The sequence below is a fragment of the Phaeoacremonium minimum genome (assembly GCF_000392275.1).
Source record: "Phaeoacremonium minimum UCRPA7 unplaced genomic scaffold PA7_03_scaffold_448, whole genome shotgun sequence".
In the NCBI taxonomy this organism is placed as follows: domain Eukaryota; kingdom Fungi; phylum Ascomycota; class Sordariomycetes; order Togniniales; family Togniniaceae; genus Phaeoacremonium; species Phaeoacremonium minimum.
In genome coordinates, this window is record NW_006921350.1 from 74,870 (window position 1) to 95,733 (window position 20,864).

Below are 20,864 nucleotides of genomic sequence, written 5' to 3' on the forward strand. Positions count from 1 at the left end.
CGCCCCCAATTGCTTTTCCCACGCCGCCCGCACATACATACGTACGTTCAATTCCGCCGAATTCCCCCAATGCTGAACCTCACGCCGCTCACATGCATGTGGGGCCCAACGCAATGGCACTGTATGTAGTGTAGGGAAACATACCCCTGCTGAGCCCTGGTCTCAAGCGGCCGCATTGCTGAACACTATCAAGTCAGTTCGACAGCCTCATTGGTTAGCTTGGGCGAAACGCAGGGCAGGGAATGGGCGGCAGGATCTCGTTAATGCTGACAGGAACATGACAGGAGCGCACCAGTGATTCCCATCGCTGCCCAAAGGCACAGCAAGGTGAGACACGTAAACTGGCTGGCTTGTGACTGATGCCGCCCATAATTCGCACACTTGGTGATATTTCAGGTCAGATCTCATCGGCTCCATACCTTGGGGATTGGGATCGGATACGCTGTGGCCAGAATCCTACATGCTCTAGACGGACATCGCAACTCGTACGCTCTTGCGCTGGCTTTGGTGACCTTCCCTGCATTAGACATATACCAATTACTACATGTACACTGAGACGAACCCCGCAGTCTGTGCAAGTGAACCTCGTCGACGGCGAGACCATCAGCTGACACGTAATGCTGACAGAGTGTCGGCCGACCGCCATGGCTTCATCATATCTGCAAGATCTCGAGCCCAGTACTTGGCGGAGAGACTACCGGCTTCCGGGTAAGGAAGCATGATTCCTTCTGAGGTATCTCTCCTCTCTCCCGATTCAATGAGAAGCTTATGTCGGTAATGTGCCCTGGTCTGCGAAGAGCCTCACACTCGTCATGTCATGCTTACACAGCATCAAGCCACAAGAGGAAATTAACCCGACTAGTCCACATCTGAGACCAGATGACAGCCACGAACGCCCAAGCGGTAATTGATACATTGTGAATCCCCTACTAGATGGATCTGAGATGAGATGCCATCTTCATCACGAACGCGCGGCCGGTCAATACGACTCCAGAATAGAGTCCTGCATATGGCGTTGTCTCAGATAGTCGAACGTATCCAATATCATGTGTGTGGCCTGTCCAGAGTCCAAATTGCTTGCAAGATACTCGCTTTCGATGAGTCGCGCTTTCATGATGCTCTGGCGGGTTTTGGATTTCACCGCACTCCTGATGCTCTGATATATCCCCTGTCCAGGATACGCCACTGCACCGAGCGCGCCTAGACGGCATGCACTGTTAGCAAGGCGTGTAATGTCCAAAATGAAAGATGAGGGCGATTCTCACCTGACAGTGTCTTGGTTGCTACGCCAGCCATGCCCTTGGCCAACCCCTTTGCTGCTCCAGCAACTCCGTCTTCCTTCGCCCCGAGGTACGGCTGCACGAACAAGTCCGTCATGCCGCCAGCCATCCCGGTGACAAAGTTCTTCCCACCCACAATGGCCCCGGACTTCCAGTCCTTGATTCGCTCGTTCTCCGGCACGTGCTCCCCATAGAGCCTCGGCATATTTCGCAGCCCTTCCGTCGTTGCTAGCGGTATGTTCAGGAGGAAGCCCCTCCCATGTGCCTTGAAGAAGTCCCCAACGCCTGAAGCAGATGCCAGTGCCATTTTGCCTGCAACCTTCATCCCGCTATGGTTGCTTGGGGTGGGAGAGTGGGACCGGGATTGGCCGTGGGATGACCCGCTTGACGGTCGAGACAGTCTAGAGGGCTCAGGCGATAGATCGGAGGAGATCGACTGGAGTTGGCGTTGACGCTGGTATTCCTGAACGGGTCGAGTAAATATGCCCGTGGTGGCGGCCATCATGTCAGTGCCAACGCCAAGCGCGGCGGAAGTAGTACTCGTGACGGGATCCCATCGGCGGTTGTCGATGAATATTTCCCGAGTTTCGTGCCTAGATCATCCTAATTAGAGCCTGATCCAAGAGGTGGGAGCCAGTCTAGCATCCTGATCTGACTTACAGCCCTAGCTTCTTGTAGTCAACTTTGAGGTGCTCGAGCAACACACCAGTGGCCAGCTTAGACAACTTGAGCTCTGTATCCCCTCTTTTCCATGAAAACGCGGCTGATCTGTCCCTCAAGATATCGCACTGCAACATCTCCAGCGGCAGATTAGCGTGAAACGACCGCACTGCACTTTTCACGCCGTTTTCCGAGCGCATGTACGTGGCTATTGCGTTTGCAGCTATATTTGCCGATGGCGTGAGACAAAAGCATATGGCTTCCGCCAGCCTGTCGGCTGTCAGGTGCTGTTGTGGAATTGGCCTGGGGCCAGCCCCAGCAGCCGCCACCATCTTGCCCCAAAAGGGTTGGCTATTACGTTGTTAGACATCAGTCATGTAGATGAGAAGATGATGTGCACTTGCTCTCCAAAAAAAGGCACAATGGCTGTCGGTTTCCCGTTGAGCAAGCCGCACGCCGTGGTGCCTGCTCCACCGTGATGTATCACTGCCGCCACCCTCGAGAACAGCCACTCATGAGGGCAGTCGCCGATATAGAGAACATTGTCATCCTCTATGCCGCCGAGATTGCTCCACCCCTTTGAGACCAATGCTCGAACACCTGTCGCTCGCACAGCGTCGAGTATCATCCTCGTCATTTTCTCGGCATTATCGACGACGATGCTGCCAAACCCTATGTAGATTGGTGCCGAGCCCTTGTCCTTGCCGAGAAAGTCGCTCAGCTCGATAGGGGGATTGTAACTGGGCGGGTCGCGGAAGAAGAACCCGCAGACGTCTTTGAGGTGTTAATTAAAGCACGTTCTCAACAGCGCTGGCCGGCTGATGACGTACCTATATGAGGAGGCCAGTCAAACGGCTTAGGAACTAGAGCAGGAGACCAGCAATACGTGAATGGTATCTTGAGCGTTTCAGCTAGTAGTGGTCCCTCTGACAAGGGAACCTCCTCGAGATCAAGACCTCTCCGGAAACGATTTACCACATCGCCAAGACTGAGAAATAGTCAACGCCATTCGCATGTAAGGAGTGGTCGAACTAACCCTTGCCATGTTAGCCATTCCACGGCCATATATGACACGTAATTTGCCCTAGCCTCGTCCACGCCTGTCCTTTGGCCAAACTGCAAGTTTGCCAAGGGATGAGGAAACGCCTTGGTGCTGCTCCAAGGCATGGTGAACATCAAGTGAAGTGGAATGCTTAGCGCCTGAGCGCAATGTACGTGAGCGAAGCTTGGTGGATTCGCAATTATGGCGTCTGCAACGAAAGGAACGCCAGAATGGTGATCAGGCTCGATGCATGAGCTCCAACACCCGTGCAGCATCTCTGCCATCATTGTGCGTTTTCTCTGCATGTCACCTCCTCGTAGGCTTTCGAGGCCGGGGATAAGGCCCGGGTTTCGTACCATATATGCCATCAACTCGGACGGATTTCCACCGATGGGGAAGAACTCCAGTCCAGAGTCGCGGACGAAGGAGACGAATACATCGTGTGTTGCTATCCTTACTCGATGGCCGTGCTTCTGCAGCTCGTTGCCGAGAGCGATAAAAGGCTGTACATCCCCTCGACTCCCAACCACCTGAATCACGATGTTCAACTTGACCGGAAATAAGTGCCTGGTATCGTCACTTGTCGGAGGCGGAGGAATAAATAACTGAGAGTATCGTGGCGGTTGAGCATCCGCAGAGGGAAAAGCGGACTCGGCATCGGGTACGAGCTGGGATAAGGCCTCGCAGAATCGAGAGTCAACTCTCACGTCTACCCGTCCGTCGTCTATTAATTCAATCATCAATCATTAGCTTACAGCCCCAATTCTACGACTTATTTTCCCGCGTACCTACCACGAACCCCAGTCCTCTCCTGCAGGAAGCCGTCCGTCACCAACGGCTGATAGGCTGGTAGGGTATCTTCACCATATTCACTAGGTGCAGCCCCTCCTCCCTGGGCAGAATAGCGTGACTTCATGGCAGAAAGCCTGCTTTATCCTCCAAAGATTTTGGAGCAAATCTATCGTCTGAACGGCAACTGGGACAAGAGGGGAGGTCGTGAGTTTTACCTCCCGAAGAGCTGAGCCAAGATACAGAAGTACCATGATCTTCAACCCCTGACGCATGAGACATTGAATAGGCCCATGAGTCTAAAGCATGGTCTATCCCTATTACATTAAATCTGCCGATAAGCAGCGCCATAGCCAAAATCATCGGCTCGTTCCATAATGCAAATACCACGCTAGAATGTTTCTTCGTGAAGGTATTACTCGGAAACAGCAGCGATTGGTGCTAAGGCCCTTGTCGCTGGCTGCTCGAGTCAGGGTTCACCATGGTGCAAAGCTAGGCGTTGCAGGGGGGATTAAGTACGCGTAGAAGCTGTCTCTGATCCGGATTGACGCTAGAGCCTACTGGAAAAGACCAATGATGCTTCATTGGTCGCCCTACGCTGCAGGCCCTTACCAATACGCGTATTACGCAGGCTATGCAAGTCATCAGAGAAATACCCCCAGTAAGAGGCTACCCGCTATTCAACCACAGCCAGATCGATGGAATTTAACACATAAGATCGTCATGTTCCTGTGCACTGAGTAGAAGTCTGCTGCACGAAAATATGTTGTGATGATGTCACGAATTAAGGATTTCATGAGTCTACTGAATCATGATACTTTACTACTCACGGATCACTCAACAAATTTAGACCCAAGCTTAAAGATGGGCATCGCTTGAAGGCATTGGTTCTCGACTTTGTGGTTCAGATTCTGAGCGCAGTTTCCATTGTCATTGGCCCCCTCCATGATGATTAAAGCCTCTTCAATTGGCTACAAGGTTGGGTAGGTCCTGAGACACTTCACCTTATGTGTCAGCGGCGACTCGAATGCATTCGAAACCACGCATGGCGGCATTGATTGAAAGGCATAGTCAATCATCAACGCTGGGAAATAGACGGCAGCAAAGCGTTTCTCGCTGTTGAAAGCAACCACAGTCGAACATGTCGGACCATGTTTCAATGACTGGCATCTCTAGGCTCGGTCTGCATACAAACTTTGTTGCACGAAAGTTCCTGGATTAAACGGCTGGCCCTTCGAGTGCAATCCCTTGGGCCGAGCAACTTCAAGTAACGCGACAGGCGAGCCGCTCCAGCATCATGAGCACGTGGGACCGTTGTGAGCCTTGTAATTGTGCCTTGCGTACCAATTGAATCCCACGGCGGGCAGGGCGGCTCCAGATTCGGAGCTATTCCAGCTGCACTAGCGTCCAACACAGCCACTACGAGGCACTCTAGAAGACGAAGCCGAAGCGATTTCACTCATAACACCTCGCACTCGTTTGACTTCGAGGAAGTCCTAAAGATTCGAAATTTTTGAAGATCTTTCCACAAACGAATGCATTTAACCATACATCGGGCCTCGATCGCATTGGCCGTGCCAGTTGCAGTGATTGCATCTGCCGATAGATGCGCATATAATTAGATTACGATTCGACCAGAGAGAAGACATGAAGAAGCGAGGGGCATTCGCTGGATGCGGATGAGATACTATCAAGCGATTATTGCCCAAAATGAAATTCCGAAACTTCTTCGGCCATCGGCAAAGGAATGCGTCGCAGGAGAATCCATTGGCCTCGCCTGAGATAAGATCGCCAATCCAAGGGCCGTCTGCTCCCAACGATGATTTTGGAGGCAATGAGAAGGCACTCGAGGAGGATGCAAAGGTCTGGAGGCTTCAACTCGCGGGCCATGCTCCCATCTAATTTCTTTCTTAGTCAATAAGCATTCCCATATCTGACCGCGAACTGCACTGGATCATGCGGACGCGGTCCCACGGAAGGGTTTGGCAGGACATTATCGCCTACATAGACCCGGGCAACACCGTCGGGCCTCTGATATCACTAGAGAGAATCTTCAACCTCGGTTATGGCACTGTAGATATCAACTTTGACAATGCCATCCTCATCATGACCCATAAGGGGATCGTCAAGACCTTCGGCACGATCGAGCTGACATACGGGCGGGCATACCAACATACGGCTCTGACACGAGAGTTCCATATCTGGGAGGAAGACATGGGCCGCTTCGATGTCTGCTTTCCTGCATCTGACGATAACTGTGGTGGTGATTTGAGCTTCATGCGGCTGGGCACTGGTTATCTCAGTCGATATGAGAGCAAGGTTTCGCGTAGTGAGTCGCTAGGTCACTGTTCCTCAATATCCTCGAGATGGCTTTTCTAACATGAGCCAGACGAGATATTGGCTTCTAAGAAACGGACAAGAGACCGAGAAAAACGATGGTGGATCTTCGTCGAGTATCGCATCAACGCAAATATCGATAAGTCTTTCCGCAGCGAAGATGCCTATAAGACATCCCGGCTGGAAACATATAGAGAGAACTAACGTAGCGGTTGCATAATTGCCCTAATAGAGCAGATGACCACAAATTGTCCTTGGATCGTAACGTGTAGTTGTAATGCTTCAAGTGATGAGGGGATTCTCACAGGGATGTGGCTTTTGTAGAGTATGATCATCGTCAAGGGTCAATTTGAATAGACACTCTCGTCATAATTCACAACAGCATTTGGCAAGGCGATACACCCATCTTCTTCTTTTTTTAAGCTACGGTAGTTGAATTGCAGATTCGGCTCATTTGACTAGAAGCTCCTGTGCCGATATTTGGCCCTCCGTAATGAGAAATGGTTGCCTAGAGGTGGTTAATTTTTGAACCTAGCTTCACTATAGGCTGCTCGCTTTTACAAGGGTCTTGGTTGATGTGTTCTTCAACACCTCAGGGTCTATCGAGCTTAAATCCACCTAGGACAAGAAAGCTCAAATATATCGTGCATGCGTTAGGAAAATGAACGCAGTCGCCGCACCATGATTCTCGGACTGAATATCCAAGAGATGCATACTGGGCTCGTCTTGGTCTTGGCGGACGCCTTGCAGCATTAGCCCCAAGGGCTGAGCACACCTCACGCATTGGGTCGCATGCCACCTTGCTCCAGCCTGACCTGAACCAACTTCAACCATCGCATCCCCTCTGTCGTCGTCGACACCTGGCAAGGACCCCAAACGGCATCCCTGATCATGGATCCTCTGTCAATACTGAGTGTTGCCAGCAATGCGGTGCAGATTGTTGATTTTAGCGCCCGATTTTTCATGGAGGTTAAGCGGCTGCGCGATAATGTCGGCGCCGATGTCCAAGAATTCAGCATCCTGCGGCAACAAGCAATGGGAACCGAAATGCTAAATAGGAGGCTCGCCGAAGCTCTGAGGGAAAAGCAGACTAGTCGGCGGTTGACCGAACTGGAACAGGAGATACTCCGCTTATGTACCGAATCCGGCGCCGTGGCAGCCAGCTTGCTAGAGGCAGTCGACAAGGTCTCTGTCCGCGACCAGCCTGGATCATTCGATGCCGCGCGTGGTGTGATCACGGCATTATGGAAACGGAAGAGCATCATGGCCCTTGGATCCCGTCTGGCTAGCTTGAAGGGAAGGCTCACAGACGCCATTCTCATCAATATGCAGCTTGATATGGCCAGTATTTCCCAGAAACAGAGCCAATTCTGGACATTATCCGGCGACGATACTAAGACGATTCAAGAATGGGCCAGAGCCCAGCAAAAGCACATGGAGCAGCTCCAGGAGAATCTTGTGAAGGCGGTTACGGCAAGCCACTTGCAGCTACTCCAGAGTTTGGAAGAAAGCTCATGGGAAGGGCTGCCAAGTTGGGACAAATCACCCGTCGCCCACACGTTGACTGAATCATTGTTAAATTTATTAGACTATGGAGAGATCCGTGACCGCGAGAGTAAGATTTCGCGGACCTTTGAGGTTACATTACAATGGATCTTCTCCAAGAAGAGCGGACGGAGCAACTTCCGGGACTGGCTTGTTGGTGGGAACGGCGTCTACTGGATCACCGGGAAGCCAGGATCGGGGAAATCGACGCTGATGAAGATGCTGTGCCAAGATCCACAGACAACAGAGCTGCTTGCGTCATGGAGTGGGTCTACACCGGTTGTTACAGCCGCTCACTACTTCTGGAACTCTGGCACAGAGCTACAAACGTCACAGGAAGGACTGTTGAGGTGTCTGCTACACCAAGCACTTTCAGCAAGGCTTGCCGTCCGTCCAAGCTCCTCCCTTTCCAGCAAGTGGAGTGCCTTCAGTCTTTCCGTCATCAGTAGACAGTCTAACCGACTTGGCAGCAATTCATCAATTGCGTCAAACGCCCTCAACTGGGATCAGCTGATCCAGGCCTTTCGTTTCCTCGTCGAAGAAGACAAGGAGTCTATGGTCAACTATGTTTTCTTCATCGATGGCCTGGACGAATACGTCGGGGAACCGAGGAAGCTCATATCTATAGTGCAGCAACTGGCATCGTATCCTGATGTCAAGATATGTGTGTCAAGCAGACCTCTGATTGTTTTTGACGACGCCTTCAAGAAGTCACCAAAGCTCATGCTTCAAGACTTTACGAAGGGAGATATCGCACTCTATGCTAACGAAAACCTATCCCGAAGCGTGGCGTTCCGAGAGCTCACGCGATATGATCCGGCTTACGCGTCGCGTCTAATCGAGGACATCACCTCCAAGGCATCAGGCGTCTTCCTTTGGGTTGTTCTCGTTGTGAGATCACTCTTAGAGGGCATAGCAGAGGGAGACAATCTAACAGAGCTCGCAAGGAGGTTTGAAGAGCTCCCTGAAGAGCTGGACGAGCTTTTCAAGAAAATGCTCCACGGAATGACTGGTGATCACTTCCGAGATGCCGCACACTTGTTTCGACTGTTCTCAAAAGCCACCACAAGACGATCTGTCTTGCTGCTATCCTTGGCAGACGACCATGACCACGAATGGGCATTAAAGCAACCTGTCCGAGTCCTGACCGCAGAGGAGCTTTTGTTCAGAGCCAACGCAATGAGACGTCGGCTGTCCAGTCGATGCAAGGGCCTTCTTGAAATAGGGCCGCTCGGGCTTCCCCCCGACTACGTCTGGCAAGGCTCAAGAAAATGCTCCGCCGGGACCACTTTGCCTAGTGTCGCGGCGTGCCCCAGCCTGGGAGATGCACGTAGGCCCCCTACGGAGGATACAGATGCCAACGATGGATATCTCTTAGCCGCGGCCGAGATTGACTACCTACACAGGACGGTGAAGGACTTCCTCACATCGCCTCTGATGGGGCTGCAGATCGTCCAAGGCTCTGACAAGTCCTTCACCCCTCACGCGGGACTATTCCGGGCGCATCTAGTTCACCTCAAAGCTGTGCCCATCGATGAACTGCGGCCGACATTGTTTGTAGACGTCGTGTCAAGATGTCTGGATGAAGTCTGCAAACTCTCTCAATACGACAAAGAACTCCATATCCGTTACCTCGATGCGCTAGACGATGCCGTACAACAGCTTGCTACGAAACGAAACGCAAATAGCATGACATACATCGAGACCATATGGGGCAAGGGATCCGGTGACTATCACTGGGTAAGCACGGACGTAAGTGGGCAAAGAGATGATTGTCTTCTCAACCTTGCTGTTCGCCATAGCCTTACCGATTATGTGCGGGCCAAGTTTGAGGCGTCCACCCCGTCTCCCGATCGTGCTTCTGCATTGCTCAAGGCGGCATTGACTCGTAGAAAGCCGTTTTTTGCGAAGACTACTAGCTCTGGGCCTGCAGACGAGGCTAAAGTGAGTCAAGAGATGGTCCGTCTTCTCCTAGAATACGGTGCAGACAAGAGGTTACCGCTGCTAGCTACCCAAAGCAAGTCAAAGGCTATCAATCCGCCTCCAATAATCTTTCAAAATGTAGAGGCGAAGCAACCGATATTGACCAGGGTTCTGCAGAAAATGAACCTAGGGATGTTTAAACCAAGTCTAAGGTGAGCAAGGTACTAAAATGCAACTGAATAGCTGCATGTAGTCCTTGAGTTGAGTTTTTTGGAGTCACCTATAATATGGGAGCGCATTCTTTAGACAGAGTCGAGAGACCCGTCGATTGGGGTCACATACTGTCCTGTACAAGCCTTCAATTTCCTCTACAACACATTATACCCGGTACTCGTAAGGTGCCTTGCCCATAGAAAATAGTATTTATCACTTGAGTAATGCTTCTTATTGCAATGAACTTCTTATTACAATCACTTTCATATCTTATTTCAGGGAATTTATTATATTCGTCAGTCGCTTGAAGAATTCCGAAACCGAACCTGGAGCTGTCACGTAGCTCTTCAAGCTATGTACTTGTTGAAATAGTTACTTGCAACTAGTATAAGAGAAACCTGACAACATGGCTATCCTGTCCGTGAACTACCCGCCTTAAAAAAGCTTTTGAAGAGAGTAGGTTGCGGGCTACGTGAGGGGGATAGCGGTATCAGAAATCGGCATATTCAAAATTGACACGGCAATTTAACGCATTTGCCATCGACGCGTGGGTTTATCTCTGACAATAGATACCTCAGAGCTCGACTTGAGCTGATATAATCACTTTGCAATACAGCAGCCTTTTGACCTACATCAATCGAAACGTTACTTTTCCATTGATTTGTATGCTAAAAATGAAATAGAAAGCGAAAATTGGATAAAAAAAAATTGCAGAGGAAGGGAAGCCAGTGATGAGGCCCTACGACCTTTGCATGGTGTACTTGCGGCCTATCAACCAAAACCCCGCATTTCACCATGTTTAGCTTGGACAGGGCAGTTTTTATCTAGTTGGTCTCGAGTTGCAAAGAGGCCTTTGTCGGAGAAAGAAAGAGGTGTGTGTTGCGGCCCGAAGCGCATGCATTCACATTCACATTCACATGCATTCGCAGTGTAACTACTCAAGTATCTCAAAGATTTTCTCCGCCACTTATCAGCTTCATCGGTCAGGTTATCATCATAATCATATCATATCAGTGCCCGACAACTGATGATAATTGATATGATATGCACGAGATCTCGTGGGCATTTCACCCCTGCCAGCCGAGAAGCTCTTCATTGGATTGGAGGCGACCCAAGACAGCTAGACTGAATTGACTGGTCTGACACTGTCACGCACACCCCCCAAACCTTCGATGCAGTAGAGCTCTCCACAGCATCCGTGCCCTCTTGCTTGGCGGCGACTCGTCCCCTCGTTTGGATCATCTGAAACACGGCAGCCCTGGAGTGAGACACGTACTGCATAGTACAATGTCCAACACACCCAATCCCGCCAGCCCGCCCGTACCAGTCGACCTCCAGCGCTTCCAAGAAGGCAACGCCACCTCAAGGATGACGGGCACACAAAGTGCGAGAATAGGGACGGGGGGCAATGGAGGAGCAGGCTCTCTAATTCTGGCGGTGGCTCTTCAGCCTGTTCCCCCTTCCGTCTAACGTTGGGACCCCTGCTGCTCTCCCGTGTCTCTTGCTACGCTCGAGGCTGAGAGATAAAACATCAATGACCGAATAATCAGTCCACAATCATGGCGCGCGAAGCTGATCGTCCTGGACGCCAAATTTGGCATCTCTGAACCGCCTTTCTCAGATCCCAGATCTGACTGAGCGGAGCTGATCTGAGAGCTCGTCGACATACAACAAACAGACAGACAGGACTCAGCTCTACTGGGTATCCGGTCCCATATTGCATATTGGGAGACGGCTGTCCAATCCGGTCGATGCCATTGTCGGGCGTCTGCCATCTTCCTGGTTGTTCTCGGACAGATTCCCATTGTTCCTCTGCATCCTGCATCTCGCACGCGCAGCCCACCCACCAGAACCAGTGCCAGAGATCTCTCGGCACAAACCCTATCTTGCTGCGAGGTATGTCTGTTTCCCATGACTATCTATCTATCTGCAATGTTGTTGGCTTGAGTATGCTGCAAGTATTGAACTAGGCGCTGACTCTTGGATACACACAGTCCAACCTCGCCTTGCCTCCTCGTTCTCCTCCCCATCGCAGTCATGTCTCCCGGCTACACTCCTCCGTCCGTCGAGACGATCCCCGAACCGCCGGAAGATATCGTTCTTGCTGGGACATCCGAACACGAGGCGAAGATAACCGAAGACACGCGCCGACAGATGGAGCCAGTCGAGCTGGAGGCTGGCCTAGTAGATCTACATCGTCCACATCGCCGAGACTCGGTCGAAGGCCAACATCTTGCCCATAAGACCAGGCCGAGGAGCGTAGGGAGTCGACGGACTAGCACGGCTGCGACTTCGTCACCGAGGTCAAGATCTGCACATAACCATCGGCGTCATACAGTCACGGAGCAATCGCATCGTCGTGCCCCGAAGCCATCGTCATTCGGCGCATCAGACGAGGACACCGAGGTCGAGACTGGAAGACGACCTGCGAAGCAGCAGAGACCTTCTGAAAGGCCCCGGCCGTCCTCCCCTTCTCTCCTCTCGGCCATCACAGGTATAACAGGCATAAGCAACGGCACGAGTGGCTCTGGCAGCTCAAGCGGAAGCGGTTCGACAGTCACGCAAGCATCGTTTACAAGGAGAGAAGGCATCGCCAAAGGCTTGGACCAGCAGACGATATCGTCCCAGTCATGCGACCAGCAGTACAACCGCCCTGACGCTCTGAGCTTCCTCGATCCGGACTCCCCAGCCGTCACCGAAGAGACTATACGACAGTCCGTCGCTGACGCTGCCAATTGGCGGCAGGATGGGCTGGAAGCTAAGACATCGCCGTCTGCCCGGAGCTCATCTTCTTCGTCGTCGGCGTCGAGCAGCTTCCATAGTGATGCATCCTCGGGTGGTACGGCGGACACAGAACGGAGTATAAGCCCCGAGCGAGGCGCCAATGGGGATGAACCGATGCCGGGCCCTTCGGCGTCCATGGATGCGAAGCTCGCTGCAAATGCGGACGCTTCTCAACGACGGCAGAATAAGTCTCATCGATATGGCACGCCAGAAATGCCCCGAGGCAATGCGAACCACCCGCATGTTCCGGGCAATGCCTTGACGCCCAGAGTCCCCAACCAGGGACATGTCAAGCATCTTCCACGCGCAGAAAAACTACCGTTATCTGGTTATGAGCTACTTGCATCCCGTCTTTCATCGGGACATTCTCGTCGACACTCTTCTTTCTCGTCATCTGCTTCGGCCTCCACGGCCTTCCAGTCCCGGCGCGATAGCATTAGCAGCAGTAGTGTTCGGAGTGGTGGCACCGTCGAAGAACCGAAGATCAAGCCGATATACCGAAAGTTTGAGGCCCTTAACCATCGACTACTGCTACATCTACAGGACGAACTGAGCGAGCTGGAGGAGCAGCTTCATCGACTAGATACAGCCGACACCCAAACAAGAAGACTACAGAACCGTATTCTGCCCGCAAGTAGAAGGTCTGAGTTTATAGCCGGGGGAGAGCTTCAATGGCATAAGACCGACATCTTGGGCAAGATTGGCTTCAAGCTGGGGCAGTACAGTATGTGATACCCGCGTCCCCTTGATCGTTTCGATGCCGCATCAAGTACAATACGCTTACATCCTTGCAGACCATGTCCTATCTTCCTTCACATCAACCCGCGACCTGCCTTCTCCCGCCCTCTCAGAAGTCCACGAATACCGGACCTACCTCGCCACACACCAGCCCATAACAGAGATCGAGACGCGATTCCTCGATCCCGTCGACGATCTCGTGACTCTCTCCAACCGCTCCATGTCTGCAGCTTCGTCCAGCGCCCCAGCATCCGAAGCCGGCGGCATGGGCAGAGACTACTTCCAGAACCTCAGCGACGAAGCCCTCACCCCAATGCCAGGCCGCCAGCAGGACTCGTATCTACCCAGCCCTACGATGAGTTCCAGTGTCATATCATCGTCGTTCTCGCGGCCGCGAACGGCCACGACGACGCAGGCTACCTCGCGAGATACCACGCAGGAGCTGGTCAAGCCGCCTCACGGCCCATCCGCTCTGCTCCACCTAGCTGTGGCAATGGCTGTGGCGGTGTTGGTTCCTATTTTGACGTTTGCAGTGATTCCGGGCTTTGTTGGCAGGATGACCGTCGTTCTCCTGGTTGGGCTGTCTCTTGTAGGCTCGTTGATGCAGTCAGGATCGCTGGATCTGGGCGCGGACGGCTCGAACTCAAGTCTGGATATTCTGCTCTGTGCTGGTGTTTACGGCGGTGCTATGGCTGTTGTTGCTAGCATGGTTGGATGAGTCTGCGAGGGTGTCTATTTACGGTACTGGTTTCTTCTGGCTTATGGGCTTCGTGGGACAATCTTTCTTCTGTTTGACATTTGACACTCCAGGCTTGAAGGTTTATCATGGGAGGGCCACGCGGATCCTGCCGCTTGTTGGATGAAGGGTGTTCTCCATATCATATCATGCATGCGTGGGAGGATCTTTGATACCCTGGGCGTTTTTTGCGGACACATGAGGCTGTATACTATAGCATGTAGGAATATGGGCATCTAGGTTGGGTAATCTGACATGAACAATCTCAAACACAGCGTTCCCGCTTACTCCCTTATCCCAACACCCACGACTGCTCAGGTAAATATGAGCTCCTCAAGGCTCTCCTTTCTTTGATTGTATAGTTGTCCAATCATCCATGTTTTCTTGGCCTATATGCCATACTGTGTCGTCTTGATTCAGCCAAGTTCGGCCCGCGCCGTCCAAAGTGACAGGACCAGCATGAGGGGGGTACCCGGATAGGTTTTTGACTCTTGATTCCAAGGAGGCACCGTCAACAAGTCGTTTTGTTACAACCATGGACCACTACATATAATAATCGTTAGCTTTGAGTACGTATGATAAGACAGTTGAGAATTGCTTACATTAACATACCGCAAGGCTACCCCTGATGCAAATTTATCCCCCTCATGTCCCGATTCCTCTTGCCAGGTTCGCTGGACTACCGAGCTGTGTCTGCCTTTATTCTTTCTTTGTATTCCTCGTCTTGTGCCTCGCCCTCTTTTGAAATAAGCTGATGATAGTAGGTCAGGGGTTCTAAGCCCACCGACTCTAGTCTAAAGTAAGGGTAGAGTCGGGTTGTTGCAGATTCAATGTAGCCCACACGTCTATTCGAACGGAACGCGAGCTGCGTACGCATCACAGGACACCTGAAAAAGGTATATCGAAGTCAAGGACGTCCGTTTCCAAAAACAAGAAGTGATATTGTACTTGAAGCCCTCGAAGGCTCCGGCTGAAGCCACCATTACCGCATTCTTTAAGCAGATCTACATATCCAAGCAGAAAAGTTAGCACCGTATCTCAGTATACATGCCACAAGGAGAGATTTTTACATATTTAAAGGGAAGTCACAGTGGGAGTCCAGCGGGCAGCGCGCCTAATAGGCGTTGGAGGCGTGGGGTAGCCGCCCTTTACTGGCGTTTGGGCTGTTTAAGCTGCAAAACAACGAATTTTAGTGGCAGGCGCTAACAATTAGCGTCTGGCGCTTAACCTGAAGCCACCCAAATAGGCAATCTGAAGGCGTGTAAGTGGTGAAGGAGATAGACATCTGTATAAATCGTAGCCAGACAAGCACAACAAGGTATTGTAAAGATCATTAAAGAAGCAAATGGACCCGAAAGAAGCCCTCGGTGATAGCTGAGCTGCCTGCCAGTGGTTGCTAGGCAGGGATAGCTGATTTCCCTAAACGGCAAAGTGCATGAGACAACGTTCATCAACGCTGGTCACGCCGTTTGCCATATCTTGCGCAAAGAAACCGGCAGAATCTGCAGCTCGGACAGGATAAACAGCTTGCCGGCCCTCCTAGTAGGCATATATTTTTGAGAATCTAAGTTTACTTTTGTGTCCGTCACACAAACTTCTCCATCCTCCCATTTCATCCTCCACCATCAACCTCATCCTGCTCACTCACACCCTTGATCACCAAACAAACCCCAATTTCCCTGCTCACTCAGCAATACACGCTACATCACGATCATCACGTCCAACATGCGTGTGTACGCTACCATCTTCGCGGCCTTGATGGCTTTGCTCGTGGCTGGAGGTGCTGTCTTCCAGTCTACTGGCACCAGCGTCATCGATGCCCCATCTGATCAGTACTCCTTCAGTGAGTATTCTAAGCTTTATTTGCTTCCTCCCTTCCTTGTAAAGCATTTTACTAACATGTCCAGTCATCTACGGTTCCGTCATCGCTCATATTCAGGAGATTCTCCCTCACAACGCCATCCACATCGTCGACGGCGGTGAGTTCAAGCTTCTTCCCTGATCTACCTCCGCTTCCTCACTAACTTTCTCAGTGGTTTATCTCGACGATGATCAGGTTGCTGCTCGTGATGTCTACTTGAGTGACCCTGCTCCTCTCTGCACCTGCGAGCCCACTGTCATACCGGCCACGGTCCCCGAGACTCTTGGCACTGCTACCATTCTCACCAGTAAGTTTCACTTTTCATACCTGTCATATCAAAGAAGACTCAGATTATAACACTATATAGCTGCTGAGGCCCCCTCTGTCGTCTCTTCTCTGCCCGCTGTCACTCCCGGCCTGTCTGGCTTGACACTCTCCCAGTCGCAGATCACCACGGTGGAGGCTCCCTCCACTGCCGGCATCACGATGACCAGCACCACCATCAGCATCACTCACTCTGCCGTCTTGACTGGCAGCAACGTGACCAGCACTGGCGCGTCCCCGACCTCCTCGACCGTGCCGACGGAGACCCCGGGCAACGGCGTCCAGAAGCACGCCATGGACATCGTCACGACTGTCCTGGCCTTCATCCTCGCCGGCTTCGTGCTTCCTTTCGTGGTCTAGCGAGCCCCTCGGCTCCCACGTCCCACTCGGAACCGCAGCATCACTGAGGGATACGACTTGATGCGTTTATGGACTGCATTTGCTACGCAACGACAACTTTCGCGGTAGGCTCTACATAGGACCTACATACTCGTCAATGAAAACTGGGCCTTGACCCAAAACAAATGCTTACTTCTCTTGTGATATCGTCTGTGAATCTGTTAAATGTCTAGGAAGTGTCTCCCGTGATGAGACTTGCTTCATCATATGTACGGGGCCCTCCTTGAAACGAAGTATAGTACAGCAACGCATCTCTGGTGCCGTCTAACGAAGCTCCTATATCAGGTCAACTATCTGTTTGATCTTGCTCGTGAATACAAATACTAATTTGTCAGAAAGCTTCACTCTACCATCCGAAGCTGTAGGGAGTGATTTCTTATCTTCCAAGCTGTCATAATACTTGCAGGGTTGACGTTCTAACAAGGTTGGGACACATCTGCTTTGAACATGAATTCTGATTACGACTTCCAGATACTAGTCATTGAAATATAGAGAAGTAGGCGAAATACATATCCATTCCATGTAGTGTGAAATGAAAGGCTATGTATCTCCCAAAGCTCAGCGTTTCTCAGGTCTGTGGGCATTTTGCATTGAGTATATAGATTTTCAAGATGATGCCACCGTCCCTCGCTGATAGCTGACAATGTAAATGGGAGAAAGAGTGTACTGAAATCCATGACTAAGTATATTTTCTCTTGATCCCTCTTGATTCATGATTCAGAAGTAATTCTACGGACTGGGGGCCTCCAAATGATCTTCAAGTTCAAGTAATGCATGATCTGGCAGATTCCACAGAGAATCAAAGTTGTGCATGCTCCGGATCGAATCGACAGTAGACATGAGCCCTGTTCCCTATACCTTTGGTCATAGGGTACAATATGTGAACCGTGAAAGGAATTTGGGTCATAGATCGTAATGCATAAGTGTTGGGGGCGAGATGAGCTTGCGGCGGGCTCGCCTTACCTCTTCTCCCCGATGCACATGTCGAGCGGCCTTGATCTCATCAGCATTACCAGGTTTCGATAAATGACGACATGGATGCACGTTGCTTAATGGATCTTCGTGTTCCGTTCTCTGCAAATTGAATGATGAGACGCAGAGTGTCCCCGTAAATTTAGGCTACCTTCTCTTGTACATCGCAATGGAAATTTGTTGAGCGTGGGACAGCGGCGAGGGCCAATACGCAGCGAAAGTCGGCCCTCGACCCCGCTACACTGATGAGTAGAAGGCAACTGATCGTAAGTTTTTTTAATAACCGAAGACTTCCGTGGGCTCTGATTAAAAACAGTGTCATGGGATTTTTAACCTTTGCTCAAATGTAAATCTCTTTGTTTTGATTGCCGCTGAAACGTGGCAGCCTTCGTTCGGTGTGGCTGTCCTCTTAGCCTCGCACTCCGTTCAGCTGCCGTCTCATTGGTGCACGATTGTGCGCACCTCTTCACCCTGTCGCCTGGCTGCCCTCATTTTCAGAATCCTCTCTCTTTGGCGAACTGCGAAGGCGAGTATATCATGCTCGAGCATACAGTTCAGCACCTCAAGAGCCCAGATTAGCATACTTACTCTCCTCTGACTTGCAGTCAGTCACTCTGAATCATTCAACGACTCTGCTCTCATAAACGACGACCCGCTCGTTTGCACGCAGCAATGAGACTTCTGAATGTAACCACATGGAAGCTGGAATCGTTCGATCACGCGTCCTGCATTCCGCCATACATCACGGTATCTCACTGCTGGGATAAAGATGAGATAGTATACGATGATATGGCCGACCTCGATTCCGCTACCGAGAGAGCGAGCTTCTCAAAGTTTCGAAACGCTGGTCGCATTGCTACGAGCCTTGGGATACCCTGGCTCTGGATTGACACCGTTTGCATCAATCGTTCTTCGACCACGGAACTCACAGAGGCTGCGAACTCGAGCTTCCGCTGGTTTCGAGATAGCAATACCTGCATCGTCTACTTGGACGACCTCACTTATGAACCGACGGCGAATGAGGATGATTTGGAGATAGCTCTGCACCGTTGCAGATGGATGCGCCGATGTTGGACTCTCCAAGAGCTGATTGCCCCACCACGAGTGAAATTCTACGATAGTGAATGGAGATTCATAGGGTCCAAGAAGTCCCTGCTACATATTCTATCGAGAATCACGAGGGTCAACGAGGAAGTACTTGAGAACGCTAACTGCCTGGCTGAATATGCTGTCGGAGTCCGTATGTCGTGGGGTGCACATCGCCTAGCACATCGTATCGAAGATATGGCGTACTCTCTAATCGGGATCTTCGACGTCAGCATGCCCATAATCTACGGTGAAGGGGTACGCTCATTTCTCCGGCTGCAGGAAGAAATTCTCAAATACATAGACGACGCAACTTTGTTCGCGTGGCAGGCCTATGGCAGCCAGATGTATCGGGGCTTGTTTGCATCTTCTCCTTCAGAGTTCAGTCACTTTACAACTCTCTCTACGACGAAGTCTTCTCGGCTGCAGGGCTTGGTTTGTACCACTTCCTCAGGAGTGATCATCGAAAGCCTCTTCTGGATCGATAATGCACACAAAGCAGTAATTCTCGGCATCTCTGTCGAGGACACAGATTTATCTACGTCAAAATGTATGGGAGTGCTACTGCGAGAATGGAACGGTTATTTCGTCCGTTACTCTCCACAAACCATTCTGAAGCTTCATGATTTGCCCCTTGGAACACCCGCAAAGCTACTAGTCAAGCGGGATATAACTCCCCGAGATTCTAGAGTCATTGGGATGGACCTTGCTTCCGCTGAAAGCCACTACCTTCATACGATGCCAATACATAGAAATGGTTCCAAAAGTCGAATGATACTTGCAGCAAACAGTAATGCGCACTCACAACCTGAAAATACGCAGCAGTTACCTTCTGTCAATCTACAATTTCAACGGGAACAATACTCATCCACTGGTATGACCTACCCTGAATCTCCGCCAGCGGCCCGGCTTAGTGGACTCGACACCACTGCCCCTTCAAGCGTTTATAACGTGAGCGGCAGTAGGGTCACCGGTCCTTCCAAACTTATCGTAGGAAAAGAGAGCCAATGGGCACCTGATATACACGTTGTGGACAAAGAAGCATCTCCATCTCTTCAGGGAACGGACTCGGATAGCGATGATTCGATTGACGAAGACATGTACCTTTTTCAGGACCTTGCACCCAGATGGGAGAGACCACACTCCGACCATCCTTTCCATCAAATCAAAGATGCACTTACAAAGTTCGCAATCACAGAATTCTCATCGGCCATAGTACAAGATGCGTCATCTAATGGCAAGCGAGCGAGACAAGATAGTCCTGACCCCGCACGTAAACGTTTGAGAAGTTTCACCGGCTCGTGTGTAACAATGGATCAGGACTCGGAGGATGACGAGACTGTTGTTGTTGGTTACAAACATCCTCCCGAAGCCACTGCTTTCGCATGTCCCTACTACGTACGAAGCCCCAGCACTCATCAGAGCTGCCTCAAGCAAGTACATTTGCGCCACATCAGTGAAGTCAAGCAGCATATCTGGAGAGATCATCGCAGGCCTCCATTCTGCCCTATTTGCCACAGTACTTTCGAAACTCACGCAGCGTGCGATGCACATATCATCAAGCGGGGGTGTAACTCGAAGACAACATCTGAGATCGAAGGAATGTCCTATCACCAGTTGGAGCTCCTCACAAAGCGCTTGAGCCCGCAACTGTCTGCGAAACAACAGTGGCGTGCTATCTGGGACATTGTTTTTCCAAATGCACAGCACCCGGAAGAGATATATCTTTCAGGCGCATTGGAGTCTGTAGTCTGCATGCTGCGCGAGTACTGGTCATGCAATGGGAAGCGAGTGATCACGCAGTTCCTCGACGCGGAAGACATGTGCGACTATGCTGATTTTGAGGAACACGAGAATGCTTTGGAATGGCTATTTTCAGCTGTGCTTGCCGACATGATAGATACAGTCGTTGACCAACTAGCGATGATTGAATGCCAAGGTACGAATCGATCGAGCGATAAGACCCAGGAGGTCTTGGATATGCTGAGGAAGGTTTGTATCCGCAACACAAGTCTGTGAACTAGTCACCAATATCTGAATATGCAATTGTAACTATTTCAGTGGCTCAGTGATGCACAACTGTGGTATTATTTAATATGAAGTAGGGATTTCGATGGTTTGTAGATGCTTCCGCCTTAGTCTCCGATGCGATGTCAATTAGCTTGAAAACACTAC

At 51.0% G+C, this 20,864-nt stretch overlaps 3 protein-coding genes across 3 annotated transcripts; 2 read left to right on the top strand and 1 right to left on the bottom strand.

The window, feature by feature from the left end:
* Positions 1-1,200: 1,200 nt before the first annotated feature.
* Positions 1,201-3,005, bottom strand: UCRPA7_6006 (putative udp- transferase protein; the record flags this gene model as incomplete). Its single annotated transcript, XM_007918548.1, has 6 exons — positions 1,201-1,214; positions 1,266-1,873; positions 1,941-2,024; positions 2,612-2,714; positions 2,771-2,928; positions 2,977-3,005. The coding sequence occupies 6 exons, from the start codon at positions 3,003-3,005 to the stop codon at positions 1,201-1,203; spliced, it is 996 nt and encodes a 331-aa protein (XP_007916739.1).
* A 4,138-nt stretch (positions 3,006-7,143) lies between these two features.
* On the top strand, positions 7,144-9,601 carry UCRPA7_6007 (hypothetical protein; the record flags this gene model as incomplete). The annotated part of the gene is made up of 2 exons (XM_007918549.1): positions 7,144-9,405; positions 9,587-9,601. 2 exons carry the CDS (start codon positions 7,144-7,146, stop codon positions 9,599-9,601), a joined length of 2,277 nt encoding a protein of 758 aa, XP_007916740.1.
* A 6,171-nt stretch (positions 9,602-15,772) lies between these two features.
* UCRPA7_6008 (hypothetical protein) lies at positions 15,773-16,592 on the top strand (the record flags this gene model as incomplete). Its single annotated transcript, XM_007918550.1, has 4 exons — positions 15,773-15,890; positions 15,955-16,026; positions 16,081-16,215; positions 16,276-16,592. 4 exons carry the CDS (start codon positions 15,773-15,775, stop codon positions 16,590-16,592), a joined length of 642 nt encoding a protein of 213 aa, XP_007916741.1.
* Between the last annotated feature and the right edge of the window lie 4,272 nt (positions 16,593-20,864).